This window comes from Carassius carassius, chromosome 18 (assembly GCF_963082965.1).
Source record: "Carassius carassius chromosome 18, fCarCar2.1, whole genome shotgun sequence".
Classification (NCBI taxonomy): Eukaryota; Metazoa; Chordata; class Actinopteri; order Cypriniformes; family Cyprinidae; genus Carassius; species Carassius carassius.
This window is the reverse complement of record NC_081772.1, coordinates 24410840-24422192: the sequence shown is the minus strand read 5'-3', so window position 1 is coordinate 24422192 and position 11353 is coordinate 24410840. Positions and strand designations below refer to the sequence as shown.

At 36.4% G+C, this 11353-nt stretch overlaps 1 protein-coding gene across 1 annotated transcript in view; it reads right to left on the bottom strand.

Moving 5' to 3' along the window:
* Positions 1-2272: 2272 nt before the first annotated feature.
* LOC132091982 (rho guanine nucleotide exchange factor TIAM2-like) overlaps positions 2273-11353 on the bottom strand; it is a 50958-nt gene continuing 41877 nt past the window's right edge. The window contains exons 16-26 of the mRNA XM_059498035.1: positions 9164-9352; positions 8987-9055; positions 8762-8887; positions 7993-8101; positions 7697-7876; positions 7430-7548; positions 7214-7322; positions 7048-7103; positions 6848-6938; positions 6502-6589; positions 2273-2850 (exon numbers count right to left, since the gene is read on the bottom strand). Coding sequence (XP_059354018.1) covers positions 2295-2850; positions 6502-6589; positions 6848-6938; positions 7048-7103; positions 7214-7322; positions 7430-7548; positions 7697-7876; positions 7993-8101; positions 8762-8887; positions 8987-9055; positions 9164-9352 — 1692 coding nt within the window. The 3' untranslated portion in view covers positions 2273-2294. The remainder of the gene's footprint in view (positions 2851-6501; positions 6590-6847; positions 6939-7047; positions 7104-7213; positions 7323-7429; positions 7549-7696; positions 7877-7992; positions 8102-8761; positions 8888-8986; positions 9056-9163; positions 9353-11353) is intronic.

Below are 11353 nucleotides of genomic sequence, written 5' to 3'. Positions count from 1 at the left end.
TTTTGCCATTTCCCCAACATTTGTTTTCATTTTGCTTTGCAAATGAGGAATCAACATTTACTGGTATTACTATCCTTGTGGGGACATTTTGTCTCTGCACTGGCTACTTATTAAGTTCCGTATCAGTTACAAATTATTATTACTTACCTATAAGGCCCTTAATGGTTTAGCTCCTGCGTACCTAGCCTTCTACTACGTTACAATCCATCACACTCCCTAAGGTCAAGGGTAAAAAGCGCTATACAAATAAACTTGAATTGAATAGAGTTTTGTTGTTTTTCGGTTGTGTTTCTTGTTTGACGTTCAAACACAGTCGACATAAATAAAGGTTTTGTGTCATGACAAATGCATTTCATGTACACAGAACCAAAGACTAAAAGCTAAGGTCACCTAAAACTTTACCACAATTCCTCAGCTGCCGGCAAGCACTGGTACAGCTTCTGGTAATGTAAATCAAGTTCCTTTTTGTAGTACAGAACACCCCCTCCCATCTCTCTTCAATCTAAGAGACAAAGAAATGCGCTATCAAAGCCCACCAACACAATGAACATCGCCCACAAAAATCCTCAACAAAGAAAGCTAGGGAAAAAGGCTCATAATTACGACTCAGTTGAGTTTTCTCAATTTTTTCTCTAGTTGTTTTCAGGAGCCAGTGAGAAAGAAAGAGTGACTGAATAAATAATCTCTTTCAAAAATTCACTGCATATTAAATGCAAAGAATGTCACACAGCATTTTTGCTTTCATTATGGAAAGAAAAAGTAGTTGAAATGTTGTTTCTGCCCGCATGATTGAATATTGAATATGGTTTATGATGTAGGAGATCAATATTTGCATGATATCAAGACATTATAGAACACTATCTTTATTAAATATTGCAACAAAATCATTTACTCAAAGTATGTTTAGTTAAGTCATAACAATATATTTTTACAAATAAATTACAATAGCCAAATTGACAACAGAGCATATCAACATTCATATCTTAACAGTAATAACAGTATTTTACTTAAGCTTAAACCAAAATTAATTCTTAAGTTTTTAACTGAAGGAATATAAAACATGCCTTTGAATAATTAAAATCACACATTACCAAAAGTGCACACAACAGTTCTGTCAGAAGCATATACAAGCATAATTTAGACAAAATAGTCTATATTCAGACAAAACTTCCCCTGCTCAGTGAAATTTTTCAGTAAGCTATTTCAGTCTCGAGCTGAGAAGAGCCTTTGTCAACCAAGCAAATAGAAAAGTAAAGCTACAGTTTTCACTTACAGTGAAGCAGTCTTTGCTCGTGTATTAATAATACATGTGTCAGCACATATGGGATGCTCTGGATAAGTAAACTGTGCTCTGAATTTAAGGCAGGATCATCCATTTGTTCATCCACATAACCTAGTGAGCTGACTACCCAGATGAAAGCGACTGATTCCCAGTCGATCAATGTCCAGAGATTAAAATAACTACAATAATTATTATTAAAATAAAATTCAGATTGCCAAATGTTTTACGATTTGAATGTCCTTTAGAGATCTCACTAATTTTAACCAGTTAATACACAGAATTTATTTGATTTATTTATTTAATGACTTTTCCCATTTCTCACGATTTACTGATTAAGTATTTCAGATTTTAGTTTACTCACAGTTTGACCCAATAAAATATTTTAGAGCTTGGACTGTTATTATCCATAATTATTAATTTCCAAAAACAATTTCACGTCTATAAAGATTCTTTATATTTTCTTTATATTTTTAAAATATTTTATCCTCATATACAGTATCCAAGTTTTACCAAGACTATAAGAACCCTGGTAAAATTGAACTTTTATTATAAACTACTGACCAAAAGTTTGGAATAATTAAGATATTTTCAAATGTTTTCAACATTGATGAAAGGAAATGTCTAAAGGAAAAAGTTTTAGCAGCTTTGCTATCACAGGAATACATAATTTTAAATGTATTATAGCATTTCTTTAAAAAATTACAATATCTTATCTTAATATTTGTATTGTATTTCTGATCAAATAAGGGAAAAAAATATAACTTCTCAGTATTGAATAAGTTCATTTATTGTCAATTTCTTTTTGACAACTTTCTGATAAGAATATGTAATACTGCCTTAGAATCTGAGTAAAGCAAGGTGCCTCAGAAGGCAGCATAACTACAATATTTACCTATTATCATGTATAATGGCATCCAGGTAGGCAGCTCACTAGATTTTTGCACTATACAGATATATTTGAAAATCATATGAAGGCACGCTAACCACTAAGTAATGCTAACGCTAACTTCCTCTACAGGGTGGGGATGGCAGCTTTCTGGATGCCCATGACCGTGTCGTAAAAACAATCCTCGTTAACTACGGAACCGAAAGTCTGCACGCTGTAGTCCCTGGCCAGCAGGGTGTTGAGGTCCAGGCCTGGAGTCTCGTCCAGGAGAGTCACCTGACTGCCCTGAAGGCTGCTGGTACTGCTCCTGCTCATTCCTTCTGGCTCCTCTGCAAAGTTCAGTCTCTGGAGTTGAGCTTCCAAAGCGCTGGTCAAAGAGCACAACGTGGATCTCTTGCTCTGGGTAGAGCCCTGGCCCCTGGAGGGCCTGAGGGGAGGTTCAGAGTGAGCGTATCCGTCACGCAGTCTGCCCTCATCTGAATCTAAGGTCTGTGGCCCATCTGATGGTGGCGGCAGCCGCTGCCAGGAGTTTGTTCTGAGTGCTCCTGGGTGGTTTCTCCTGGGGAAGGTGAAGTTAGAATTTAGCTCTTTGAATGGTCGCTCAGCTGGAGCCGTCCGCTTGGCGTTCTCTCTCAGAAGAGTGCGGATGGCTCTCACCGCATTAGCCTTGTTCTCCAGATTACTGCACACAAGAACAAGATGAGAGAACATTTATACATTTCATTTAGACACTTGCAATAATAAGGCATAAGAAGAACAAAATTTTATCAAATTTGCACTTGAGGTGTACTTTATATCTTAAAAGTATATTTTAAAATCTGTTAGCTGCAGATAATATATTATGAATTCAATTAAAGACCACCTACATGCACTTTAACAGAGTATAGTTTCATGACTGCTTCTTGACACTTTCAATAAGTGCACTTTGTAAATGTCAAGTTAAAAGACATACAACTTTTTGTGTATTCTGATGTTGACTAACATACTAAAGCACATGTTAATACTTGATTATAAATGTAAACTATATTGTATTATTTGATATTGTACTGCAACTTAAATATACTGAATATAAATTCCAACTACATAATACATTTTCATTTTTAAAACTTCACATTCTGTTCGCACCATTTTCAGTTTATTCGTTTAAAGTATATTATTTCTGTAATAAATACTCTTTATGAAAGTATGCTAAAGTGCACTTCTTTTTCACAAGGGATTATGGTTACAACGGTTGAGGAATATTTTAATATTTAACCCTTGTGGGTTGTTGGGGACGTTTTCGTCCACTAAGGGGTAAAGTTGAGTCTTATTTTGGCCACAACTTTCTCTGTGTTTGAGCTAATGGAATGATTTTTGGTGACAAATCTTATTTTGACCCATATTTTGGGAAAATGCTTTGAAATTTGTCAAAAACTCAACGGTACACTGTGGGCAAATTCACTACCCTTTCGGGATGTTCGTGGATGAAAACATCCACTAAATTAAACTGCTGTAAAAATGTATCAGATAAATATTTTTTTCTATTTTTTTGCATAAATCTATTAATCAACCTCAGTCCTGATCAAAACTACCAAATTTTTAAAAAAAACTTTTTAATTACCAAGTTCATAAATGATGTCATTGATTTGGGGGAAAAAAACACACAAAATTACATATTTTCAATATAAAAAGTGATTGTGGACTGGATTTCTTTTTACCTTTTATGACAGTCTTGGGCATGTCAAAGATTAGTAACAAGATTGGCTTTGATGCATTGTTAGTTTTTGTGCAGCACTAGATTTAAATTTTTTCTCCCTAATTAGTTGTTGGTGGCTGTTTTTGCCCCATTGACTTCCATTATAACGACATTTTTTGATTGCAAAGCCATGACAACATATAATCATGCATTCTTGATTGTTTGTGGTTTTCACTTTTGGGAAGAGGTAACATTTGTTATTTTTTACAGTTGATCACTAGGTGGGACCCTTTAGATAGGCCTGTGCAAAAAAAGGCATAGTTTCTGGCTTGTATGGAGTTATATGGAGTATAATATCAAATTATAGGTGTGTGTGTGATAGAGAGAGAGAGAGAGAGAGAGAGAGAAAGAGAGGGTGTGAGAGAGACCTTTGTGCACTTACCTTGATGTACAGTATTTGAAAAAATCAAAATATGCACCTCATGCTCTCAGAACTACATGTAGTAAACAATAAAAAAAGAAGTGTGTTTATGCACCTGCTTCCTTTTGATGGTGAAAAGTACAGATGGCCTATAAGTGAAATGCTCCTCTTTTCTTGATGGTAAAGCCAGTTTAAAACCTTAAAATCCTGTAAAAAAATCTACTTCGCATCTGATTTATGAACATTATGTATTATGAACCAAAATGCAATACCAACTTCAAATAAGCTGCAGCTCGCTGGAGGGGTCAAGCTGCATAATCATTTCTAAATCTTTGGTACAAGTCAAGCCCTTTCTCGTGTTGCTTGCTGCTCTTCTCACCATTAAATGACCAGCACGATGGCATGCAAGTGTTTAAATCCACGTACTTTGCTTTTGTTTAGTCTATTCGCTTATTTAGTCTGACGTCACGTAGCAGCGCTTCCGTGTCCAAACGCTCTATCAGTTACCACGAGAAAACAACAAAAGGTGCCAATATAAACTCACAATGTGATAGAATACTAGCGAAAAAGTTATAATATTAACCTTTAACTCCATACCGAAGTACCAGATAGCCAGACAATGAAAATATAAATATTAAAAAAATATCTAAAAATTATTTGTGTTTGGGATGCTGTGAGCACGGAGACTGTAGTGTATATCGTAAGTTTGAAAGCGTTTAGCTTAAATTATTAATATCAATAAACAGTGCTCATAAACGGCTGCTGAGGTCATATTCTCAAGTAAAGCGAGTTGAGGCCTGGACCCGGAAACAGCGCTTCTTACGTCATCACTTAACAACCGAATACTTTCACCACCATTAAAAGGCAGCAGGTGCATAAATACACTTTTGTTTACTCCATGTAGTTCTAAGAGCTGAGGTGTACATTGTGATTTTCTGAAATACATTAAGGTAAGTGCGCAAAGGTCTCTCTCACACACACTCTCTCTCTCTTTCTCACACACACACATACACACTCAATATAATATGCTGTTATACTCCATATAGCTTCATATACAAGTCAGAAACTAAGCTTTTTTTGCACAGGCCTATCTAAATGGTTAATGGTCCCACCTAGTGATCAACTGTAAAAATAACTAAAACTTACCTCTTCCCAACAGGGAAAACCACCAACAATCAAGAATCTCACACACACACAAACACTATAATTTGCTGTTATACTCCATATAACTCCATATACAAGCCAGAAACTAAGCCTTTTTTTGCACAGGCCTATCTAAATGGTTAATGGTCCCACCTAGTGATCAACTGTAAAAATAACTAAAACTTACCTCTTCCCAACAGGGAAAACCACCAACAATCAAGAATCTCACACACACACAAACACTATAATTTGCTGTTATACTCCATATAACTCCATATACAAGCCAGAAACTAAGCCTTTTTTTGCACAGGCCTATCTAAAGGGTTAATGGTCCCACCTAGTGATCAACTGTAAAATTAACAAATTTTACCTCTTCCCAAAAGGGAAAACCACAAACAATCAAAAATGCATGATTACATGGTGTCATGGCTTTGCAATCAAAAAATGTCATTATAATGGAAGTCAATGGGGCAAAAACAGCCACCAACAACTAATAAAAAAAATTAAATCTAATGTTGCACAAAAACTAAAAATGCATCAAAGCCAATGTTGCTACTAAACTTTGACATGCCCAAGACTGTTATAAAAAGTAAAAAAAAAATATCCAGCCACAATTACTTTTATATTGAAAATAAGTCATTTTGTGTGTTTTTTTTCCCCAAAATCAGTGACATCATTTATGAACTTGGCAATTAAAGAGTTAAAATCTTGGATTTTTTAAAAACATTTGGTAGTTTTGATCAGGACTGAGGTTGATTAACAGATTTATGCAAAAAAAAATTGAAAAAAAATATGAATCTGATACATTTTTACAGCAGTTTAATTGAGTGGATGTTTTCATCCCGAACAACTCGAAAGGGTAGTGAATTTGAACAATCCACAAGGGTTAAAACTCCCTTAAAGTGATCTTCACCCTAAACTGAAAATCCTCCCTATTTTTTACTTAGCCTCATGTAATATGTTTAAAGTATGAATTTTCATCTTTGGGTGAAGAATTACGTTAAGAAGAATCAGCTCATGGTAAACAAGGCTGTATTCTATTCATGTTATTCATTTATTATTATTTACATTTTTTTGACTTTCAATATCATTACCTGCTGCAGAGCTGAAAGGACATCTCTGGTCGTCCCTCCAACTCAGATTTTGTGTGGACAACCTCCCAAACACAGGGGTTCTCTGACCCTGAAAGAGGAAACAGTAGGATGTTTAAGCAAGCTATGGACTGGATTTTAATTTTGGCAATGTATGGGTCTTCTAAAAGGGCTTGAGACTTTCATTATACACATTTTTATTTTTTTAAATATGACGTGTCCAAATGGTATTTGAATACCAGATTTTTCTTGGTCTGTCTTGGATCTACTCTCTTGTTTAATCCATGTCAAACTCATGCTCATCAGAGATATCTCTTCTTTACACAGGAAGATCACGTTACACACACACCTGCTGAATTTCCAGGTCGGACCTGAAGGGATGAAACAGGAATGAGCCAGCGGAATTTAAAAGGATCCAGATCCCCGGGTCGTGAAGACGTCTGGATAAACATACAAATGTCTGTTAGCTGTCTGTCAGATTAAAACTTAGAAACAGCATCCAAACCATGACTGATAAAAACACACCATGTGCTACATTCCAAAACTCACCATTCTTTTCTTTAACTTGCTTTCCCGATACACCAAAATGAGTGCACTCTTGAAGACTGGAGGAATAAAAACACTAATTACTGCATTGGATTTTTAATAGTATACATTAATTGCATGGCATAAACTCCAAGGTTCTTAGAGTTACAGTAAATCAGATCTGACTTACGGAAGAGGGTGAGTTCAGGGTCTTTTCTCATGCGGCCCAAAGAGGGCAGAGGGTTTTGCCAGAACGCTGAGCTGTGAATGATGAACTCTCCCATAGAGATCTCCGTGACCTGATACAGAACAAGTAGGCTTGATATTGAAATCATAATAGGGAAAATATAGTGCATGTAATATGATCCTTGCATGCTTTTAAAAGTAATTCTAAAATTGTATGCACCTCTTTCTCAGGGCCACTCTGCTCTGCTACTAGCTGATCAAACACTGTGCCGTAGTCCTCGTAGATCTTCTGCATCTCATTTATGTGACTGGCCACCTTCTCCATGGCCTTTAATGCCTCTGCACCAGACAAAAAAATGGAAAGAAAAGAGACCGTTTATGTCAGTTGACTCACTTAATTGATAACTGAATCACTAATGGATTAAAGGCTGACTGGGTTTAAAAGCAGATCAGATGAGTTTGGGAGTAAATGATGACAGATTCTCACCTGTGAGGTGGCTGTGCTCGTCGCTCTCGGGGTCGGTGAGAGACACCAGCTCCCTCAGCAGCAGTGGGTACTTCAGAACTCTCTGCACGGGTTTAATGAGGTACGACTCCAGGGTGGACGAGTGCTGTTTGGTGGGGTTTCTCGCCTCCAGGAACTCTTTGAATGCCCAGTCTGTTTTTGCTGCCATCAGACAAATCAGAGAATGATATGAACCAGGATCGTCTTCTTTCGGTTTCAAGATGCCAGGTGAAATATGTCACGACACATGTCAGATGAGGCTTAGGTTTATGTTTTACCTCTTTTGAGAACTTTCTGCACCTTAATGTGATTGGCACAGAAGCCGCTGTAAAGCTTGAAGTGGTCTGCGTAGTATAAGAAAGAGCCACCCAGGGAGAAGAGGAGTTTCTGAATGAGAGATTAAAAAAGAAACATGTATCGAATGTAAAACAGATTAACAGTCTAATTAAATTAACAGTGTGCATGCTGTCTGTATAATGGACAGATTTTGTGATGTTATATCAATGAGTGACAACCTCATACAATAAATGTACTATTTTAGTTTTTATTCATATTTTGACTTATATTTTCAGTTTTCAATTTTAATAAAAATTTTAGTTAAATTTTTATATATATATATTTTTTTTTTAATCTAAATTAATTTATTGTTATTTCAGCTTTAGTTTTATTTGGGTTAGTAATTTTTTGAACTTTTTCAGCTGTTTGCCAAAGCACCATTAAAAAAAAAAAATAATAATAATTACTTTCTTCATCTATATCTTACTTTCATCTTCATCATTATATTTCAGCTTTATTTCAAATAGCAATTTTTTTTATATAGGTTTACTTAATAACAACACTGATTTGACTTGACCCTTACCCATAATTCTGTATGGCAGACCTATTTATGTCATTCTGTTTTTTAATTTACAACATAATGCCTGACGAATTGCTTCTGGAGTATTTAATTGTATTGTTTATTCCAGGTGATGCAGACTAAGAACTGATTATTTCATAAATCAGAGGGATAATCATACAATCTGGCATAATTTCATCACCATATTTTACCCTGAGTTTCTCAGGAGTCTCTAGTGCATGGTAGTCTGGTGAGGAAGTTGTCCTCTCCTCTAGGGTTTGTAGGAAAACCCTCTGGAAGTCCAGCATCTCTGGCAGGCTGCCGAACAGAGACTCCATCTACAGGAAAAGGATAAAACTGAGCTTGGGTCTGACTCAGTTTAGTTAAATATAACAAAGGAAGACCATTTGGACATCATTTTACACCGCAAAACATACCTCATCATGACTAAGGAAGGTTTCTCTTTTTAATGGCTTCAGATAAATCTCAAACAGAGATCCAAGGTCCTAAACAATGGGACACAAGTGACATGACAATGTAAATATGTTTTAATTAATGTCTCCATGAAAACAATGAATACACATTTAAATGCCACCACAGCTGTGGTTTAGTACCTTGACATAAGATTTCTCCGTGTCCACCAGCTCTTGAATGACCAAGCGCAGGCGCTCTGTGACGGACATGTGACGGGGGGAGGATCTGGTGTGGGCATTTTCAGTGGAGCAAGGGTTCCTGTAGCCCTCTGGCACAAGAACGGAGCCTTCAGGGGACGTCTGGTAGAGATTACACACAGTCTCTGGGTTCTGCAAAGTAAATGAAAGCAGAGGATCCAAGTATTTTAGTTCTGTTTTTCAGTCGAGTGCTGCAGTGATTATGTATATTCACCTAGAGGTCAGCATCACTCGTAGGATTTTTCCTTTGGCTTTTGGATTGTTGCAGAAAATAAGCTTTAGTTTCCCCCCCTTTTTTCAACAAGATGATCTTCACAAATGAGTGTGATTATGATTTATGAAGCATAAATACCATTGCCACAAGTTAAAAGCTAAAGTTTGGCAAGAAAAAAAAAAAACTATACCATGGTCACATGACTTCATTGTCACTGCCACTAAGCCTCCGACTGCTCTTTCAATCTTTATTCAAATTATACAAGTGTGAAAGTTTAAATTGCAATAGCATGAGTATGAATGTAATGTGGCTGTAAGAGCAAACTAGCTGAGCAAGCTGTTCAGTGTGATGTCCTTGTCCTCTTTATCCACTTGTTACCAATCACGTTTTTTCTAAAACATGTAAATTATTGAATGGAATTGTAAATATCCCAAACTTGTGTTAACCACAGACCTTATTTAAGGCAATCAACCAAAAACCCATTCAAAAAACCTCTTGGACAATGGAACCAGAAGTTAAACTTTATTGTTGTTTAAAGTAAAGTAGCAAGAACAAGTTAGTAGTACTGTTTTTTTAGGGGAAAAAAATCTAAAAAACAATTTTATTTTTAATTTCTTTAAGAGTTACACGGTGTGTTTAGCGTTTAAACTTCACACATTGACTGAATCAAACTCTAGTGGAATCAAAGGGATTTCAAACACACTCCCTGTGCCTGGGACGTCACTCGAATCCTTTATGAATGATGCTCTCACCCTCATTCCCTCACCGAATGCTGTATCAATGACCTGCTCCTTAATCAATACACTGCAGCACTGCTGGATAAAACAACCGAACCTTTGACTCAAAGTTCAACAAAATGCAAACGCTCTCCTAAAGGCTCTATCTCCAGAGCGCATGTGGTGAGCTTTCACCGGGCTGCATAAAATTCAAGCCATTTGTCATCGTAATCTGTGCTGTCAGGGTGTAATAAAGTGCTGGCAAACTGATAAATCCCTCTGGCCGGCTCTGCAGAGCTGCTCTCAACACGTAAAAGGATGGAGAAAAAAACTACTATAAAACTCATATGAAATTATCCTTCTTTTCAAAACTCAGTACAATCCCAGAGTGTACAATCATAATGAAGTGCATTTGAGAGTATTTTAAGGTCATTGGAGATGCGTTCACAAACACGCTCATCTATTTTGACAAACGATGCAATCAAGTAAGATAATTTCAATGTCCACAGTAATTACAGACCACAAGAACACAACAGAATGAGATAAAGTGGTCCATTTGTGTGCAGAAACACAAGTTATATAACCATATCAGTAACACTTTATTATAACTTGTAATTATTACTTTGCATTGTGGTGGGGGGTGGGGGGGGGCATTTGAAGGACAGCAAATCAGGGCAGCTTTCTGAGAAAAATATTGAAAATGAATCATTTCTATATTTTCCGGTTCCAGTTCCTGTCTGCCATGCTGCCAAAGACTATTCGCTTGTTAAGTCTGACGTCACCTGTCACCGCTTACATGTCCAAAAGCTCTATCAGACACCACAAGAAAACAACAAAAGGTGCTAATATACACTCACAATGTGATATAATACTACCGAAAAAGTTATAATCCTAACCTTTAACTTCATACCGAAAGCCCCAGATAGCCAGACAATAAAAATATAAATAAATAAATCTAACAATTATTTGTGGGATGCTGTGAGCACGGAGACTGTAGTGTACACCGTAAGTTTTAAGACGTTTATCTTAAATGATTAATATGAATAAACAGTTCTCATAAACTGCTGCTGAGGTCATATTCTCAAGTGAAGCGAGTTGAGGCTTGGACGCGGAAAAAGCGTTTCTTACGTCATCACTTAACAACCGAATAGAATACCGAATAGAAGACGTGTCACTTGACGTTTCCCCATTCACAGACATATA